General features: G+C 40.8%; 2 protein-coding genes across 7 annotated transcripts in view; both read left to right on the top strand.

Moving 5' to 3' along the window:
- TTLL8 (tubulin tyrosine ligase like 8) overlaps positions 1-15162 on the top strand; it is a 40665-nt gene extending 25503 nt beyond the window's left edge. For 2 of the 4 annotated variants that reach the window (XM_077338282.1, XM_077338285.1), the window contains one exon: positions 2037-2458. In XM_077338282.1, coding sequence (XP_077194397.1) covers positions 2037-2242 — 206 coding nt within the window. In that variant the 3' untranslated portion in view covers positions 2243-2458. Of the gene's footprint in view, positions 1-2036; positions 2460-14729 lie in introns of those variants that run through there. The other 2 variants (XM_077338284.1, XM_077338283.1) reach the window with 2 other exon arrangements.
- Positions 8845-21561, top strand: part of IL17REL (interleukin 17 receptor E like) — a 49330-nt gene continuing 36613 nt past the window's right edge. Inside the window, exon 1 of one of the 3 annotated variants that reach the window (XM_077338288.1) lies at positions 8845-9223. In XM_077338288.1, the coding sequence (XP_077194403.1) occupies positions 9128-9223 (96 nt within the window). In that variant the 5' untranslated portion in view covers positions 8845-9127. The remainder of the gene's footprint in view (positions 9224-21561) is intronic. The other 2 variants (XM_077338289.1, XM_077338287.1) reach the window with 2 other exon arrangements.

The following is a 21561-nucleotide window of genomic DNA, read 5'->3' as shown; positions in this document are numbered from 1 at the left end:
GCACTGATAAAACTGTTCTGACCGGGCAGTGATATCAGGGCTCTCTCAGCCTCACCCACCCCACAGGGTGTCTGTTGTGGGGAGAGGAATGGGAAGGCGACTATAAGCCGCTTTGAGCCTCCTTCGGGTAGGGGAAAGCGGCATATAAGAACCAACTCTTCTTCTCTTCTTCTTCTTCTAATTAGCCTTAGGGGAAATTCTAATCATTTTCTTTCCCAAATGGAAAATCTCACAGCAGAAAGATCACTTTTGAATATTCAGTGGATTAACTGATTAATGATTTAAAAATGTTAGATCAGTTCAAAACCTGCTCCTAATTAATTGAGCAGTTTGTTCGTTTAAAAACTGAGGTATTTTTAATATAAGTACCTGCAAATACAGGGGTCACCTTGTGAGATGCCCTTGGAAGTAGATGGTACCCACTGTACTGTCTGGGCATTTTATGTCTAAAATACTATCACGTCGCGGCTGACTTATGGCAACCATGTAGTGTTTTTAAGACAAGAGATGAAGAGAGGTGCTTTGCCATTGCCTGGCTTTCCCTAGCAACCCTGGCCTTCCTTGGTGGTCACCCATTCAAGTACAAACCAGGCCCAGTCACAGCATCTCAGGACAGGGCATGTCTGAATGTTACCTCAAAATTCCCTTTAGAATTATTGTTTACAGATGTGAAAATATAGGTTGACTTAATTACGGTGTGATATGAAGCAGAGTTCCACTTGTCTGAGCTCAGTGGCTTCAATCGAGTTAGATGGGTGCTTAGGATGACATTATACAACAGAAACTCTAAAACCCATTATGCACGGGCCGGAATGCTCGCGCTGGCGATAGCAGGGCATCAGGGAAAATTCCTGATTATGCATGCCCCCACCGCCGGCATGGGCATGGCCTGGCCCAAGGCTATGGAAGGCTCATGTTATGCAAACGCAGGAACTTCTACAGTCCCTGGGATACTGGGCCTTTCAGCCTGCCCGGCCTCGACCTACGATGTCCCTGTAGGGACACCACATGCCCCTGTGAGCTCTGCAGAGCCAGCAGGGATGTTCCCCTGCCCCCGCTGTAGTGTGTGGTGGGGGTCCGGCCCCTCCCCACTCCCCCCGGCCGCTGCCACTTACAACTGCCCAGCAACGTCCCAGGCTTTCTGACCCTGCCACACAGTGTACGTGTGCGCACGTATGCGGGGGCATCCCTGTATGCCGGGGAGCCCCACCCTTGTGCATACATGGGGAATGGTGGGGCATCCTGCCACGCCGCAACAACACAGTGGCCACCTGGCATAGTGGCCACCGTGCATAATGGGTCCTTCAAGATAATTTCAAAATCCAACACAGATTTATTCTAGCAAGTATTAATGAACTACTAAGTATAGTAAAACACATACAATTAATCAGTTATTTTTGTGTTCTTTGGGTGACAGCCCTAATTTAAATATACTATATAATTTTATGATTCTAGAATGCAAACCTTCAGGCACAAAAGATTCTTCAAGCAGAAACATACTTACCTTTAAGACCCTGTATGTCTTGGGGTCAGGTAACTGAAGGATCACTTCCTTCAGTACATCTCATCCCTCCCTTTTCTGTCCTCTGTCCAAAGCCTGCTTGCATTAGTATCGAGGATGTTATTGTTAGGATTTTATTGTATTGTAGTGAACTTAGATGCCAACTGTTCAAAGACCTACTTGAGGCATCTCATAACCTAGCAACAATACAATAAAATCCTAACCATATCCTCAATACAATATAGAATGACTATCTTGATTGACACAGAGTCTTGACAAATGAGAAGTACTCTCAGATAGGTAAGGTGCATAATTTGCACAGGGAGACTAGACTTCCGAAAATATGGCAGGACATGGCTGGCAGTGGGATACAGCAAACTTTTCTTCAGAGAACCAAATTGCCACACCCTGACCCAGATTAGGAATGAACTGAATTGTTTCTCTGTAGAGTGTGCATTTGAAACATATTCTCAATAATGGGACATAGAATGAAGTTCAGTACTGATGGGAGTTAACGTCTGCTCTTTATTTAAAGGTCCACAGAATGCAAACAAGAAGACTGCATGCCTAATTTGTGGAGATGGTTTCCAGCTGGAGAAATCTTGTAAACACTGCAGCTCTTTTTGTGCAACTGTATTACAAGGAGGTTCATACTTACCTATGAGTGCGTGTTCTGCTCCTGAAAAGATGGCAAAGAGCAGGCTGACTGTGCCAAGATATAGCCACCCAAAATACTTTTGAGTCTGTTCAAAATGCCTTGAGAAAGTGTTTTGTTAAAACCCAACTCCATGAAGCTTTGCTCAGGGACCTTCTGTGTACCACTACCTTCTCTTCCAAAATACTGAAATGGGCAGGGATCTGTGCAATCAACAAATAAGTGCCAGCATCATTGATACTCTGTCCCAAACTGTCAAACCATTCTGAATGTAGCAGGTAGTTAAAGGGTGATAAAAATGCAAGCCTTTTGGTGCAAGACCAAAGAGAAAGAGCCAAAGGATTCTTTACCCTTGATAGGTAGCAGATGGATTGCAGGATATGAAGCATACCTTCATGTTCTGGTGTTTGTTTTTGTTTTTTGCTGATTATTTACATTGTATTTTGCCAATTCAATTCAATTGACAAAATACAGTATAAAAAAAACAAAAATTAGCATTGAATATTCTTGGTAGCTTCTGTGATCCTCTTCTGGGTCCCACTGGGGGGAAATACTGGGATACAGACTTCGTCAGGGTTAAATTAGACCTTTATGCCATTTCGATATAGGTAATACTACCTGAATGATTACAAAAAATAGACTCACTTCCTGAATAGTGGATAGGGAACTTTGTGAGTACTAGGAGACTTCTGAACAAGAGGGGTAACAAGTAAGATTTCCATCTATGTATATCAGGGTATTTCTACCAGAAAAACTCATGCAGAGGCCAAATTTGAAATAAAATAAAAAGGATCTTATTTTTTTTTATTTATACAAAACAGAGTTTCATTAGAATTACAGATTAATGAGAACTACAAATATTAAAACAAAAAAGAAGAAAAGAAAGAATAAAAGTAGAGGGCATAATTTATAGTCAATAGTTATTTGTAGCCAGTCTTCTACTGCATGGCATAAATATTTTAACTCAATGGCCCATTATGCACGGAGTGGAAGGTCTGCATTAGGGGTGGAATGGCGGCAGGTAAAATCACCAATTATGCACGCTGCAGGCGGCAACCGGGCACAGAGTCAATGTATGTCGCCGAAAAAGCTGCATTAGCGAGATGCGGAAGAAAGTGGAGCTTCCCGGGACCAGGGTGCAACCAGAAGCGGCTCCGGAGTACTACATGCATAATCGGATATTCTGGGTTTTGCCGCCATTGCGTTCCATCCCGTGCATAAGTGGTTTGCTTTGCTTCCTCCTCCTATGCATTCTCCATGCTGCCGTTTCAGCGGCCGTGCATAATAGGCCAATGTCAAAATCTGAGATCCGATTATCATCAAGATAATTAGTTAATTTAACAGAACTAGCCAAATCCATAACTTTATATTGCCATTCATAAATTGTAAGTGTTTCTTTGGATTTCCATTTTTTAGCCCATACATTTCTTGCTGCAGTAGAAAAATATCCACCCCCTCCCCACATTGTTCCTCAATGAATTCTCTATATATCCAATAAATAGGTTTCTGGTCTAAACAATATTTTTACCCATTTTTTAAAAAAAGTTTCCTTGTGAATTTCCCCTCCAAAATTGTCTTGCCTTTTGACAGCTTCACCATTGGTGATAGAATTAGCCTAATTGTTTATGACATTTCCAACATCTATTGTTGAATTTCCTACTCATTTTTGAGATCTTTAATGATGTTAAATACCATCTGTGGTGCATTTTATATATTTTTTCTTTTTATATAATAACTATTCAAATATGTGTACCCTTTTCCCAAACAAATTGTCAATTTTCAAATTGAGTTTCAGGTCCCATAGTCTTTGCCCAAGTTAACAAAGACCTTAATAATCTCCCTTTCATGTCCCAATTCAAGCATTCTTCATATACTTATCAAATGGTCATTATGTTTCAGTAGTTGAATTAACAATAACATAAGTTTACTTTCAAATCCTAATTCTTTTTTGTCTTTAACAAATCTATCCCTTATTTATTTTATTTATAATTTATATTTATTTATAATTGGATTTGTATGACCACCACTCCCAGAGTTGGCTCGTGGTGGTTTACAATTTTGATATACAATCCATACAATAACAATAATCCCCCTACTAAAAGCCATTAAAAACATTCTAAAACTCAACTCAAGCTATTTGAGTATACAGCCTCCAATATTTTAATTTGCCTTCTTCCTGTAGTTCTAAGGATTGTAGTTTAAATTCTATCTTTCCATCTTCTGCCAATTCTACCAATAATTCTTTATATATAAGGCATGATTATCTGTATCTTTTCTTGTTCCCTGTAAACCAACCTGAGCCTTCAGGGAGGGTGGTATATAAATATAATAAATAAATAAATAATATATAAATGATTCCTTTATACTCATCTGACTCCTAGATAATGCTTCATGAAGAGTCAACATGATGGAATTTTATCTAATAATTTTGACATACTTTCTCGATACCCTATTTAGTGCAAATCTTAGTATATGGTGACCAAACTGTTTCTTTTTCCTTTCCCATACCACATATAGGCATGTCAACCATAAATATACCCTTCTCCTTCTATTATCAAAGGTCTGTGATTTTTAAAATAATATCAATTCTTTTAAGCCATCTGAGGATCAATGTTTCCAAATAAAATTTTAAATTAGGATCATTTGGACCTCCTCTCGCTTTAGCATTGCAGAGTGTTTTCATTTTGATCCTGACTTTTTGACCCTTCCAAAATCCTTTTGCCAATAGTTCAGTGATTTGTCTGAATTTATAATAGATATATTTTGGAAAATAAATATAATTCTGTGTAAAATATTTGATTTAATTACAGAAATTATTCCTCATAATGATAAATTTAGTTTTTTTATCTATTCATATCTTCTTTTATTTTTTCCAGATAGCCTCAAAATTATTTTGTAAGAGTGTTAAATTAGTATTAGTTATCATGACTCCTATATATTTTACCTTACTAAGTATATGAAAACCTGAATTTTCTTCCAAAATCTTTTCTTCTTTTAAAGAAATATTTTAAATAATTTTAGATTTATCCTTATTAATTTTTACCCGATATCATACCAAATTATTCTAATTCTCCATTAAGATACTGAATGCTATCATCTGGATCCTCTTAAATAATCAATAAATCATCTGCATATACCTTTATCTTACATTCCACTTTTCTAATTCCAAGATCTCTTATCATGTTTTCTTACCTTATATCATTAATCAGTATTTCCAATACCATGATGAACGTACTGGGGAAAGAGGACATCCCTATCTTGTACCTCTACTTATTTTGTGACTCGGACTTATTTTTCCATTAATTATTAGATTAATTAATTGTTTTTTTGTTTATTTTACTTATCCATCCATCAAGCCTTCTCACAGTCCATTATTTTTAATACTTCAAACATAATATTCCAGTCCAAAGAATCAAAGGCCTTTTCTATGTCCCAAAAGAGTAAAGCTAACTGTTTATCTGGGTGGTTTCCATAATATTCTATGACATTTATTAATGTTCAGATACTTTCTTATATGTCTGTTTGGGAAAAACCTGGGAAGGTATTTTTTATTGAAAAATAAAAGTAAAAACCTAATTCACCTACATACTTTTAAACTAACAAAAACACACAAGAGGAAAGTAAAGAATTGAGATGGTATGATAGGCCATAATATTTGGGTCAGAAAAAGATTAATAGCTACCTTTCACAATGTAAAAAAGGGTGACATCCTATACCAAAAGTGAATGTTGTATTCCTTATTTCTTTAGTCATCTTGAATATACAAAGCTGCCTTCTACTGAGTCAACCCATATAGATCAGAATTACCTAATACACACTTTCAATGTGCTTTTGCAGCTGGATTTTTCTATGCAGAACAGGAAATCTACTATGAAAGTGCATTATCTGGTCTAGCACCAGATAATTAGTTCCCAAGATCAATTATGTACTGGTCTTTTGGCTTGGGTAAAAAATTTAATTTGCACCTGAATTGAGTGTCTACTCTGATGCTGCTCACATTCCCCCTGCCCCATAATCTGCACTGCTCAGGATTTTCTACACACATTAACTTTCTTTCCAGCATATCTAAGAGTGAATTTTCTTTACTTAATCTGCAAAATGCGTGCCCATGGCACTCTCCCCTGGGTGCAGATGCTGTAGCTAGATTGGATTTTATCCCCCCCTCCCAGAGACCCCAGACACTCTTCTAGCACCAATGTTGTTCTAATTGCTTATTTTGTGACAGGACCTTGTGTTGAAACTATAAGCAGAAATTGTAATCTTAAAGTTGCTTTCACCACCAGTTTTATCACTTTGGTGCTGACTTCATTTTGTCTCAGCTTCTGTGCTGTAAAACCATTTATAAATCCCCTTATTTTATTTATTTATTCATTTAGATTTCTGTACTGCCCTTCCCTACGGCTCTGGGTGTTTTACAATAAATGTTGTGGAATACTTACACAGAATATTTTAATAATACTATAAATAACAATCATAACATAACATGGCATAACATAGTCATAACATAACATGAAACCAGAACAATGTTTTAATAGTTGAAAGTGATTTTTAACTGAGCAACAATCCCTGGGAAGGTCAGATTTGTCAGTCATGGAAGGGCATCGGGGGGGGGGGGCACCAGCAGATGTTTGAATCGGTTGGCCTCACGCAAATGCCTGGTGAAAGAGCTCCCTTTTGCAGGCCCCGCAGAATTGTGAGAAGCATGATGCAGCATTAATGTCAAAAATACAGATGAGCACTGCTTGCCTATAGCCACTTTTTACTTTCTTCTCCTTCCTGAGGTATGCTTTACACAGTGTATGTGTGTGGGGAGGAGAAACACTTGCCAGGGCTGCCCTGTTTGTGTCCTTTTACCCTGCTGTCTCTTTCCCAGCTCGGCATTTTCTTATTTTTTTAAGTGAAGGGGACATGTTACACTTGGATTCCTTTCTTTAAAAAATGATTGAAAGGAACCATTGCATTTCTTCCTTTTTTTTAAAAAGGAAAACACAAGAATATTATGTATACGGCTTATAGGCTTTAAGCAACAACTTGACTGAAGTGGCTTAGACCATAAGATGCTTGTTCTTAGAGATCACAGCTTTGTGAGTTCAAATCTAGCTATGGATCTTAATTTTTCCCCACACAGTTGTTATTTGGATTTTACTCTTGAAAAGTTCATGTTTTAAAAATGGTCAATTTTTAACTTTTGAAAAAACTCTCCCCTTTACCTGCCTCATTCTCTTCTTCTCAGCCATTTACCAACCTATATTTTAACTGTCTCTCATTCTTAGCTATATTTATTATTTTACTGCATTTATATCCCATCTTTGTGCACAGTGGAGACAAAACGTCTTACATTATTCTTTTCTCCTCATTTTTATTTACACCCAGTGAGGTAGGTTAAGCTGAAAGTCTGTGCCTAGTGAGCTTCTATAGCAGGACAGCCTTTTGAACCTGGTTATAGGTACAGATTTCACTTGTGGCTTCAAAGGTAAAAGCCAAAGTTAGAAGAAGAAGAGGAGTTGGTTCTTATATGCTGCTTTTCTCTACCTGAAGGAGGCTCAAAGTGGCTTACAGTCACATTCCCTTTCCTCTCCCCGCAACAGACACCCTGTGACGTGGTATAATTTCCTCTGTTATACATCTGGTGTAAACCGTAATAAAATTTCTATCTACCCTGTGAGGTGGGTGAAGCTGAGAAAGCCCTGATATCACTGCTCCATCAGAACAGTTTTATCAGTGCCATGGCGAGCTCAAGCTCACCCAGCTGGCTGCATGTGGGGGAGCATGTGGCAGAATCGAACCCGGCATGCCAGATTAGAAGTCTGCACTCTAGTGTCAGAGATCCCGTGGGCCAAAACTGTCTTTCTGGGAGACTTGGCTAATCCTGGGTCTAGATTGTTTCATTATTATTCTGTTTTCATCTGATTTGGCATGGTGTGCTTTAGTCGGACCCAGAGAATACTTTGAATTCAAAGCTTTATGCTTCCCCTCCCAGTTTTGAAGGGGGTGGGAAGGACAGGGTGCTTAACCTGTTTCAAGCCAGCCACTTCTGTGCTGAAAATCAGGATTTTACTTGTTGTCTTTCCTCATCTTCTGGAGAAAGCTTTTCCTCAGCTCTATGCAAGAAATATATGTTGGTTTATCAGACTTTGGGCTTACATTATCTCTTCTTCTATTTTCACTAAAAATGACCCAGAGATAGAAGCCTATATCTTTCAAGAATACCAGACTCTTAAATTGCTTGTGAGAACCCTACCAAACAGGTGTGTTTCTTATTCCTTCTGAGATTGTTAGGGCCCAAGCATGTGAGAGGATGGGGACACTTTTCTGTGAACTGGGATCCAGCAGGGCTGCAAGCCAATCATCCTGAGATCCATTTGTAGCATTTTATAAGGCTGATATCCCTTTTATAACTCAAAATGTATCATGTAACAGCCCCATTCATCAGAATGTTTCAAATGGAACTCATTAGCTTGCTCATCATTAGAAATCTGTTATTTGTTAGAAGCCTTGCACAATTCCATGCCTCTGTGTCCTCTGTAGTTTAGCTGAGTATCGTTACTTCACGTTTCATCAGAATGAAAATATTTACACACTCTACAACCAAACAATAAAAAATTGTTCTGACTAAGCAAGTTTAATTCATATTTACTAAGCTCTTAAAATCCCCAAGTTGGGATTTGGGAGTACATTTCACCACTTCCAGTAAGAACTTTTCTAAAATTGTGAGTCATCTGGTCTTGGTCTTTAAATACTAGAAAGCGAGCTTGAAAAGTTGATTTCTAAGCAAGAGGAGGAGCCTAACTGGAGAAGGTAGTGGAGGTGGAACTTAGTTCTGCCACCCTATTTAAAGATTTGGCACAAGTGAACAAGCTGTCAGAGTGGAAAAGCTCTATCAGGGGTAGAGAAATTCGAAGGGTGGTTTATTTTAAAATTGGGGAGAAAAAGCCCCTTTGGCTTACAAGGTAAAAGGGTGCTTTTTAAAAATGATAGCTAAGCTTCAGATTTTTGCATTGCTTTGGGGAACATACGGGTATCAGCTCATTCCCAGGATAGAAGAATGTGGACTCACATGTTCTCAGGTATGTTAAAATTTGGTCTGTATCTACCTGCTATGAATGAATAATTGTTATAGCAACAAATTTATGCCCCCGATTTTCTCATGTGCAACTCTTTTACATTCTTCTGGATTATACATCACATTGAAAAGCAGTTTAAAAGAAATCTAATGTGTCTCAATAGATCCCCAACCCCTCCTCCCAAAATGGTAAAATAAACCTTTTCAGCAAGAAATATTTTCATGCCTACAAAGATTCCCTCCTACTGTTGTTGTTCTTGAATACTGATCTTATTAAGAGTGCTGAACTTAGTTATTGGTGATACTAAATTTTACAAACATTTTCAGGAATGGACACTTCAGTCATTTCCTAATGTTAAATACATGTGGAGAGAAAGTAATAGTGTCAGAAAGAATTATAGTAAAGATGTATCTTTGGGTAGGGTACTGGTCACTCTTGTAGAGATTAAAAAAGATATACATTTATGAAATTGTTGTGCAAAGCTGTTTAAGGTTCATGGTAACTGTACAGAGAGTACAATGTTTTAATAATTTAATCTGTGATCTGGATTCATGTCAAGTGTTTATTAGCTTATTGTGTTCTAGAGATTGTGCACTACTTTCAGTTATTTCCTTAACTGTTGCTAGCCTAATTGTGTAAGAAACCTCCAGATCTGAGAGCATCACAGGGGAATGTTTATAACATATAAAATCAACATTAAACCAATGAGGAGCAGTGATTGAGGTTGAAGTCAGCATGAGATACTAGGACTGGGGAGACTTGGGTTCAAAAGTCCACTCAGATATAAAAATGATTGAATGACCCTGATTCAGTCATTTTCACACAGCCTAACCTACCTTTCAGGGTTGCTGTGAAGAGAAAAGGGGGAAATGAAGTAAGCCACCCTGAGATCCTTGGAGAATGCATATGATAAATCTGTGATAAATACAATACAATTTTGACCATCAGTAATTAAGCTATTAAATCAGTTTCTGTTAATTTTGATGAGCTTCACTAGAACTGTTTATGAACTGGATAGCGGTACTATATTGTCACAACAGCATGAATGTTTTATGCATAACAATGATTTCAATGGTGTTTTTAGATATCCCCACATGGGGGCAGCCTTGTAGATGTAGTAATTTCACATGTGACTCCACAGTGGCCAAAAGCTGCTGGCTGCTTTATGATGGTAAAGTTTTCAGTTCAGTTGTTAGGGTAGATGTGACTGCTAACAGGAGGCAATAAGAATAGAAATACTGAATTGCTGTGGGAAAAGGGGAAAAGACTATATGAAATAACATTTTTTTGCTAAAGGACTGAATAATAAGAATGGCCCAATGACTTAGCTGGTAGGATGGAAGAAAAATAATTAAATCCCCTGCAGAGTTATGCAAGTCTAAGCCCATTGAAAACTAATGGATTTAGTCTGCTGGAGCAACCATATGTAGGACTGCACTGTAATGCAGCCTAAAAGATTGCTCTGATGTGAATGGCTTCAGAAGTGCAGTAAAACTGCATTTCTACCACATGAAAAAGAATATTTTCTTACCCATTATATCTTCATTCTACTATTTCTAGACCTAAAACAGGTTCTGAGGGCTTCTAAAGACTAGGAGAGAAGGCCACAAGAACAAGTAACTGAAACCATCGTCTGTTTCTGGGTTTGCATCTGAAATGCTAGCAACTTCATTTTTAAATATACAGGATTTACCACTGTAGAACTAGGTCTTAAGGATCCAGCAGGCCTCGTTTCAGGGTTCAGTGGGCCCCAGGCAGAGAGTTCCAGTGGGACCCTCCACTTCCTCTGCTTCCCATTGGGCCCCTACCTCCCTTTCCACCTGCCTGAATTCTCCCCCTCACTACCTATCTATCCTTTCCCCCAACCACTTGCTCATCTGCCAGTCCTCCCACTGCTCACCCTGACTAAGTTGAGCAGTGTGTACAGCTAGGAATGTTTGTGGTGGAAGGGCATATAACAAGTAGAAGGGCTACAGAAGACAGAGCCAGCGAAGGACGGTGGTAGTGGGCCTCATCAGAAGACCTGGGCCTTGGCAGGTGCTCCACTTCAGAGTATGCTGCCACTAGCCCTGGGTTTGGAGTGGAGGGAGGAAGTAAACTACAAGTATCTCAGAGAAGTCCCCTGACTATATATGAATGCATTATGTGATTCATATTTCTTGAAAACATATTTTGAAATGTAGCTATTTTGAAATGGGGATTGCAAATGTAGAAAATATATTTTGAAATATAGATTACTTGGATGCTATAAAAGTGTTTTCTTCCAAATCTGGAAACTATGATGTGCAACGTCTGATAGACTATATTCACAGATAATGAATATTTCCCCAATGTATTAAAAATGTTGGCAATGTAGTATGTTGGATCCAGTGTGAGCTAAGCAACTCCTATGGAGCCAGCAGCGTCATAGGTTCCACATGATTGGGGCCAGTGCTGTGATAACCATAATGGGTGTAAACTCAGTTACAGAAGTCTCCACCTGGAGCCACCATCACCATGGCCTGAGTCCAAGAGGTATGGATCCTGTAGCACTGTCTGCTTTGCAGCCCTTAGCTTGCCCCTGGTCCCCAAAGAGCCTCCTGGGTAGTAGCCCACCAGGAACAGACTTTAATAAGGGAAAGGGCCAGTCCACCCCTGATTTAGTGGCTCTCTCCTGTTAAACAAGGGACTGTGGGCTTGTTGAAGGATACTTGCTTTTTGGGAAGTAAGTTTGTTCTCTCCAAGGAAACTTTCTTTGCTGGAATAAGTTGGCAATCATGTGTCACTTTGTTGTCCTGATAGAATGTATTGTGTAGTTTGTGTTTTTAAATTCCCCCCCCCCCAATGTTGGTAATAGACTTAGCAGAAGAATCACATTGCATCTAACCAAACACAGATTTTGAATTACTTCAGGGTTAGTAGTTTGAATGAATGTTGCAATAGTATCATTTGGTTACTCATAAAACAAGACTTTGGAGTTTCTTATCTGGGTACTGCAAACAAAATATATGGGAGGGGGAGAATAGTAGAAATGGTTGGCCAATGGTTAAACACAATCTGGATTAAAATAGATGGGGTAAATCCAGCTTTGTCCTGACTTGGATGGCCCAGGCTAACCTAACCTCAAGAGATCTTGGAAGTTAGGCAGGGTTGGCCCTGGTTGATACTTGGAAGGGGGGTCATCAAGGAAGTCTAGATATGTTACACAGAGGCCAGCAATGAGAAACCACCACTGTTCATCTCTTGCCTTAAAAACCCTGTGGGGTCACCATAAGTTGCCTGCAACTTGATAGTCATTTCCAGCACCAAAGCAAGGCTATATTGTTATCGTCATGGAAGGTACAGAAATAGATAGTAATGGCTTGGCAGAAGTTTATGCCTGTCTGGAAATAGACCACCTTTTTGTGCGTAAAAGACTATGTAAAAGGTACAGCTTTAAAGTGAATGATATCTCTGGGCTAATGCACCAGTATGCTCACTACTCTGTTCTTCTCAGCTAAGTGTTTTACTTGTATTGTTGTGTTTTGGGGCTACCAAGTGCTATGTTGCAGTCTCCATTGTGAGAAATCTGTAATGTCTGTTTTATACACATGCATGTTGAGTGATGCACAGGGAAATGGACTCTGTGAGACATTGCTTAGGTCCCCCCCCCCCATGGAGTTGTTCCCATGGCTTGGGTGCTTAGCTGCAGTAGTTTTTTTCTCTGGGCTTCTTTCATGAGTCATTTCTAAAGTTGTGGTCCTTCTGAGGCTTTCGTATGACTGCTCCATGCTTTCTCCAATTGGATCAGTGGTGGTTTGAGAAAGCACTGAAAAATAACATGTAAATCACAGAAGGACAATAAATGGAAAATGTTGTAAGAAAGCTTGGAGGAAAGAATGCTGTAGACCAGAATCAGTAGAAAACTTTCACATGAAACAGACATAGAATGAGGTAGGCAACCTTAAGCATGCATGCCAAACAACAGTGCCTCAGAACATTTTTCTTGGCAAACAGAGCAGATTTTCTGCTTAAACTACTGAGGTGAGCTCTTGCGTTACTGGTCGTGCCACATGGGCTAATGGTGAGGGAGAAGTCTACAGGTATGACTTCTGCCTCTCATGTCATCCAGGACCCACAGGGCCATCAACTGGACCCAGGGAGATCCAGGGCAGCTGGTTGTTTTTGAAAGGCAAAATTTAGAACAGAATACGTAACAACTATATACCCGTAAGTAGATGCAGGTATATCTTCACAAACAGAACGATGCTGTATGCAAAAATTTCTGTCAAAGAGGACTACCCACTTTATCTACGAGGGCCTACCCTTGTCCTTAACCCGGAAACTGCAGCTCTTACAGAATGCGGCTGCACGAGTCCTCACTAAGTCACCTTGGAGGGCTCATGTCTGGCCTTTGCTGAGACAGTTACATTGGTTGCCAGTCTGCTCCCAGATCAAGTTCAAGGTATTGGTCTTGACCTTTAAGGCTATACGTGGCTTAGGCCCTACTTACTTATGGGACTGCTTACCTCCTTATGCTCCCCGCAGGGCCTTCCGCTATGTGGGTACAAATCTGATGATAGTCCTGGGGCCCTGGGAAGTTCATGTGGCCACAACCAGGACCAGGTTTTTCAGTCCTGGCCTCTACCTGGTGGAATGATCTCCCAGAAGAGCTGCAGGTCCTGATGGAGCTTTCAAGGTTCCTCAGGGCCTGCAAAATGCAGCTCTTCCACCAGGTGTTTGGTTGAGGCTGGGTTGAAGTCCACAGGGTATTTGATTGGGTCTTCCCTCCCCCTGGCTTCCTGGGCCTGGTGCTAGACCAGACCCAGATGATAACAATTTACCCAACCTACATCCAGAGCATTGCTAACCATACCTGAGACTGCAGTTTTTAGTCTTTGGGGGAAAAGTTCTATATCTTATTATTATTGCATCTTAATGATAATTTTCCTTGTAATTTTGGGGGATTTTATTATTGTTTTATGGGGTATTTTAAATTGTTCTGATGTTTTATTGTTAACCGCTGCGAACCAGATTGCTGGGAGCAGTGGTCTATAAATCAAATTAATAAATAAATTAAAAAAAACCTAAGCAGCAAATAGTTCCAAAAGAATTTTAGTCTGAGGATGTGCTCAGATTACTCTCTGTGCTCTGTAGATCGCTTTTTAGGCAGCCTGTTTTAGTTTGAAATGGAACACTATGCTTTTTACTATGATTCTGTAACAAACTGACACAATTTAAACTCAAATACTTGTTTAAGCTAACAAAGGCAGCCATCCTCTGAGGTGTTGCAGTGAAGAAACTGGGTTAATTCCGGGTTTTTGTCACTGAAAATTCATTACTTAATGCTCTTCAGAAATGAAACCAGTAGGGAAATTCCCTGATTTTAATTACATCCTTGTGTAACTCACATGGCTGTAGATTAGTCCAAGAAATAAAAGGCGTTTCTCATCATATTCTGGGCTACAGTAAATGAAAACTAAAGTCTTCTCCTGTATTCAGATGAGACACACCAAGAAACATGAACCATTTCATTTTTCCCCTCTTCTAGTTGAAGAATTTCAAAGAGTAAAGGAGGAAGCAGAAACATCTAAGCTGGGATTTCCCTCTCCCAAAGAACAGACAACAAACCAGGAGGGCGTTCTCTCCTTATCTGACATAGCTGCAGCCTCTTAACCTTTGCTACAGGTTCACCTGGCAATACAAACAACTGGGGGATTGTGTGTGTGTGTGTCTAGCTGATGTATACCGATCTGTCATGTAGCTGTAAAGATGCAGAGAGCACTAGTTGGCTCAGAAGTTTGAGATCTTACAAATTGGTACTGCCTGGAATGAACAGAGCTTCACTGAAGATTGGCTGCAGACCTGGAGCTAAGCGTGCCTAATTAATTCAACAAATAGAAAAGTACTAAAATGCTGGAATGTAATGTAAGGGAGTTGAAGAAAATAATCATTCACAAAGAGGGTGTTTTTTAAAGGAAGATTTAGAATTGCACAGTGGTATGCAATTTCAGTGTGTGTGCACAGCTGTAATATACCTGTGAATTTTTCTTTTTGGTGTGTACCTGCTTTATTGCAAATCTGAATTGAGAGATTCTCTAGGAAGGATATCTGAGGGCATTTCTACACATCTAAAAAAAAGCATTACACCAGTGTAATGGCCTAGTGCTAAAAATAATTCCTCGCCTTCTGTCTGTCTTGCTTCTGTCTGCCACCTTTTTGCGCTCCTTGCACTCTGCATGCCTGCTTGAAATGGTGGAAGAAAGCAATACGCTTTACATGCAACTCTCTTCCGCCTGTCAATCAAGCCAGCCAACCAATTCCCTTTTTCAACCTTTTAAAGGGCCCATGATGTCTGCTAATTAAAAAAAAAATTAAATCCTTCTCCGTTGAAACACCTATGCATCTAATCATAGATGCATAGTGCTTTTTAAAGCCACCCACTATGGACTCACAAGTCTTGATACTGAAAAAAGAAATCTTGTTCCTGATTTGGGGGGGGGGGCGGGACTCTAGAGAGGCACGCTTTGTGTGACAACTTGGGGGAAAATATTTTTGCTTTGCCTGCACGGTAGTACACCTATTAGTTGCTCCAGCCAGTTTGATTAAAAAAACCCATCCCTGGGAGAAGGGAGAGGGAGGAGTGTATAAGGGTGGGGCATTGGAGGCAGAGACAGTACTTCTTCACCTCCATACATTTCTTTAGCGTGTGGCCTGCTGTAGCTTTATGCGATTCCCCAGCTAGCTCTTTAAAATGGAGGATGTTGCTAGCGGTTTGGGGCTTGGATTGTGGATGTGGGCGACCTCATGTGAAACGCCAAAAATGTAGTATCGTCACCAAGTGAGCATTTCAATATATTTATGGCGTGTGGAAAGGCCCTGAATGTTACTGGCATTACTTCTCACATCTTTCCTGCATGCCATTTTCTGTGGTGTGTGTTGATATAAATTTCCTGCTGACTGTCTCTCTATGCAACTAAAAACAATCCTATGCAAGAAAAGCATGCACATAAGCTCTTGAGAGGACAACAGGACAATACTGTTTCATTCATAATGAATGTTATAGTGCTTTAGTAGAGGTGAAGCCTCTGGCATTAATTGGTTGAACAAATGCAAGATATCTTGGAATGTTCATCACTCAGAAGAAAAGGTAATTCCTGTGATCATTGGAAGTTAGGCTGAATGAACCTATCATAATTTGGTTCATACATTGTATGAAGTAAGTGAGACTGAGAATGTGGGGTTGTGACTTTGTATGAAGAAGGCCCCATTTTCAGTCCCTGGCATCTACAGCAGTGGTCTCCACCCTTTTTATCACCAGGGACCAGTCAACGCTTGACAATTTTACTGAGGTCTGGGGGGGGGGTTAGTCTTTTGCCAAGGGACGTTGCCGCTGCACTTGCTTTCCCACCGGCACCCCTGACTTCCCACCGCCCACTGGGGGGTGCTACCAGTAGACATGCAGAGGGGGAGCCCGAGCCATGGCGGCCGCTGGAGAGCACCAAAGGTGAGCTGGCAGCAGAGTGGCAGGGCAGCCCCCGAGGCAGCAGCCATGGAGGAGCCGCGGCCCGGTACTGACTGATCTACGAGCCGGCACCGGTCCCTGGACCGGGGGTTGGGGACCACTGATCTACAGGATCTGTGGTAGGCGATATGACCTTGAGACCCCATGATCTAACCTGGACGTCTACCACATGGAGGATGTTCTGCTGTGCTGCCCCCTGATAGTCACCCTGATTCTTCCTACTATCACATGGGAAGCCCTTGCCCCACCCCCTGTTTGCCACCAGGAGTAGTGGGACAGGAAGTAAAGACTTCCCTCTGCTTTATTATTTTTGAGTTTTTTGGCACTTCTGCCACTTTCGATTCTCTTTCTTGCAACTCTCCCCCCTCTTGTTTGAAATGTAATTCTTTTGTTCCCTTTAATGTAATGGACAGGGGGCAGGGGCTGCAGCTGGGATCTGGGTGCAGTCCTCCCTCTTGCCTGCCTGTCTGGCCTGCACTCCATCCAGTCTGCTCTCTCTCTTTTTTAAACACTGTTATTGCATTATTACACAATGACAGTGTTCATTTAAAAAAAAATATTCCTGCACCTCTCTCGGGCCTTCACAGCTCAAGGACCGCTTGAGCTAGCTGAGTCCTCCAAGCTGCAGATCACCCCCCTGGCCTTTTCCAGGATCCCCCATCAGTCTATTCTGTGGCTGCCCCTGACAGTCCTCCCCTCTACCAGAGAGTTGGGCCACAATGGTCCCCTGGAGTGAGGCCCTTGTCAGTGACTTCCTGGCTTTTCTGTCCCATCATTCACTCTGGAAGAGGAGCTGCAGCCCCATCCCCAGCTCAAGAGCCAATGGCCTACCATGGAGCCACTTTGCCTGCCACATTCTCCATTTAAAGAAACATACACCCATTTCTCACCAGAGAACAGTTAGGTAAACAATATATTTTAACACAAAAAGTGACTCAGTGTCCACAATGTCACTGTGTCTAGTAAACCCCAAACTAATTTTAGCAAGATAGTATCTGGGGGAGGTATGGAAGCCTAGGAGAGGCATGGGGAACATTTTTTATATTTTTAATACTGTCATTGTATAATAATTTGATAACAGTGTTAAAAAAATCTTTCTTGCGGCTCCACAGCCATGGAGCCATGCTTTGGATGCCTGGGAGAAGAAAAGAAGGTGGGGGAGAGTTGGCAGAAGTGATGCTAGGGGGGAGGGTTGGAACAATGCCCTGATTGAGGATGGCCCAAGTTTTCCCCCTTACATACATACACTTCCCTGACATACCCACTCTTGGATCCCACAGCAAAAAATGGAATGTGGATTTGTCTGCATTTCCTGGCTGTGGGCCAATTGGGGTTCTGAGTTATGACAGACATGGGACCGCCCCAAACTGGGACCAATTTCAAATGGAAGCAGAAATTAGACCTGCACTCAACGAAGCAGTGATCCCAGTCAAATCCTTGTGTAGAAGACGTCTCAGTGGGTTGGATCAAGATAGTTTTTGTCCCCACCTAATAGCAACTAATCTTATCTTCCTTATACCATCTCCCATGGTACATACATGTCATCTTTGCAGGCCCCATGATTCATAGCATAGCATTCAAACAATGATTCAGTGGTCTGAAGGGACTCTCTCCTCCCTTTTTCATCAGTGTAAAAGCTGGCTTGATTCAACCCACCATATGGTAGCTTTGTATGTTCATGTGTACTTCAGAACTGTTCATGCTTGGCCTGGAACATTTTAGTTCATGAACTGGTCAAAGCAACATCCCACAACAAGTGTATTGGAATATTGAATGCATTTCAAATCACACTTACATTTTCAGCTTCCGGAATGACTATTAGAGAAATGTCCTGTACAGTTGATTGTTTCATCCCCTCTTTTTAGACAAGGGTAAACATGTACAGCAGAATTTGCTTTAGAATCTTCTCTGTGAGAACATTTATCACTTTTCAAATCTTCATGCTTCTATTGCATCACAGACAAAATAATAGATCAGTCCTCTGTCTCTATTGACCTTTTTGCTTTATCACAACACAGCTATGCAGAAATTCAGGTATGAAGACACGGTGTACCCATTGCCACTGACCTTGCATTGGTTCATACCACATCTAAGTACCTTCAGGCTCCTTAAGCATTTTTGCTTCACTTATTCTTTGCCAGTTACCTGCACTTTGCAGATCACCAAGGAATACCCTAACTTAAATTGGTTTTGCTTTATCTGCCTAGAACTATCTTTTAAAAGCAGACTAATTGACGTTGCCTTTACTTGCTAACATAATTCTATGCAGCATGAATCAGAACAAAAATACATATTTAATACCTTGCCTTAGCATATTGTTTAATGAAGTATGATTTGAAATTAACTCCACGCTGTCCAAATTTCTTGAATTTCATTCCCCTTTTCATCCCTAAGCCCTGAATGTTTCTAAATTTCCCCTCAACTTCCTCCTTTTTCTGAATTGTGGTGTACCAAGTTCCTCCATAAATAATGCAGAGACTGGTAGGCAAAAAGAAGCTGTTTTGGAATAGCTATTAATCTTTTCTATCTCAGGTGATTAATGGAAGAAATATGATCTTGAACCATGAATCGGTTCCATAGCTTAACCGTTCATTTTATTATTTATATCATATTTTCCTCCAAAGTGGTTTTTCACCCTGCTTTCCTCTCCTAGGTTTTACTCCCCCCGCCACAAGAAGAACAAACTTGTGGGGTAGGTTAGGATGAGAGGTTGTGATGGATGGGCTCAGTTTCACTCAGTAAACGTCCATGGCAAAGCAGGGATTCAAACCTGGTTGTCCCAGATTCTGATGTAACATTTCACCTCTATGGTACAGCAGCTCTCATTTATTTGTTATATGTATACCCTATTTCTCTTTATCTATACCTGTGTTAGTTTATATCAAGAAATAACATGTCCATCAATAAATAGCAGTGAAATAACAAATACAACAACTAAGATCAGCAGCAAAAAACAAAATAACATGCAAATGAAGCCAAATTAAAACCAGTAGCAGGTTTTAAACAGTGTGAGCTGAACTACAGCACAGCAACAAAATTAAGCTTATAGCTAGCTGGCATCTCACTGAGGAATCCTGCAAGATCAGAACTTTACATTGTGCCAGAGATCTAACTCACCAAGTTCCTGTGTTACTTGTGCTGTAGTTCCATGAGTGGCCACTTGTAGGAAAGTCCTATGGCTTTATTTTGGCCAAGACTGGATGAACACAAAATGCCATATTATATTGAATGTCCTCACCCGAAGGGTCATTCTGGGTCCCACATAACTGAGGGACCGCATATTGCCTTATGCCCCCCTTGTGCTCTGTGGGTGCTAATCTGTTGGCCCACAAGAAGAACACATGGCCTTGACCTGGGCCAGGGCCTTTTTGGTTCTGGCCCCAACCTGGTGGAACTTTCACAGTTCCGCAGGGCCTGCAAGATGGAGCTCTTCCATCAGGCATTTGGTCAAGGCCAGGGCAGTTGAGATCAGAAGCTCCTCCTTGGTTTAGACATGGTAGCAGGCTCCCCCATGAATATCTCCTCTGAGGCACTAATGGGAAGCTGTTGAGGGGGGGGGGGAGAAGGTGAGGTTTAATATTTCTCTGCTTGGGAGGAAATGGTTTTAAGGGGTTCATGGTTTTACTATTTTATTGCGGGGTTTTTATGTGAGAAATTGAATAGAATTACAATGTGTAGTTAAAACAAGAGCATGACACAGCAATTCCCTGTCAGTATGCTAGCTGCAGTTTTCCTAGACTATCACATCATAAACTTCTTTTGCCTGAACATTTCTAGGAGATTAATGGTGTGACATTTAAGGTAATCTGTAGTTTGACTAAATTAATGCATTGCTCCATCTGTGACCATTGACCTTCAAGGCCCAAATCTCTCACAGCTCTTGTTCATGAGATCCTTCTAAGCTAGAGGTGCCTGAAAGCAAACCTAAAACACATGCTTTCCCACATAAAATAAACTGTGCTGATGTGCCTTCAGTCACAGGAGTGAACCTCTCACATGAGCACTATGATAACAGAGTTAAACATTTCAGTCATAGGAATTACTATGGTCTCTGAAAGGACATGTTGGATACTCCACATTACCACAGAGTGACTGAAAGCAGAATGTGAGCTAGCCTTTTGTTGAGCGTCTTCATATAAGAAGATGTGAATAATGTGGACGGGCCATGCAGCCTGGGGCTCTGTATTCACACACTGAGGGACAATTCACCTTGAGGACTAACCGTGGCATATGATTCTTATCAATGAGCAGTTGTGTAAAGGTAAAGGTATCCCTTGTGCAAGCACCGAGTCATGTCTGACCCCTGGGGTGACGCCCTCCAGCCTTTTCATGGCAGACTCAATACGGGGTGGTTTGCCAGTGCCTTCCCCAGTCATTACCGTTTACCCCCCAGCAAGCTGGGTACTCATTTTACCGACCTCGGAAGGATGGAAGGCTGAGTCAACCTTGAGCCGGCTGCTGGGATCGAACTCCCAACCTCATGGACAGACAGCTCCAGACAGCATATCGCTGCCTTACCACTTTGCGCCACAAGAGGCTCTTCAAGCAGTTGTGTAGTTCAGTTCACATAACACTTTAATGTTGGAAGATTCAGTTAACTGTTAATCCAATTAATGTTACTTATTGTTGGAAGCTGCTTTCCAATTTCATAGTGCATGTATCACAGCTAGCCACCTTTTCTGGAAAACAATAGCCATAATCTGTATAATATTTTTACTGCATATACCTTATAAATCAATTCCAGTCCATACACTATGGAAATATCTATCCAGTGCAAACCTTACCCAACAACCAACTATCTCTTCTATCTATGTTTCATAAGATATAGGAGTGGCTAGAGTAGAACAGGATATTTCAT

Source organism: Paroedura picta, chromosome 5, assembly GCF_049243985.1.
Source record: "Paroedura picta isolate Pp20150507F chromosome 5, Ppicta_v3.0, whole genome shotgun sequence".
In the NCBI taxonomy this organism is placed as follows: domain Eukaryota; kingdom Metazoa; phylum Chordata; class Lepidosauria; order Squamata; family Gekkonidae; genus Paroedura; species Paroedura picta.
Note: the sequence above shows the minus strand (reverse complement) of the source record. Positions and strands in the feature narration are given on the sequence as shown.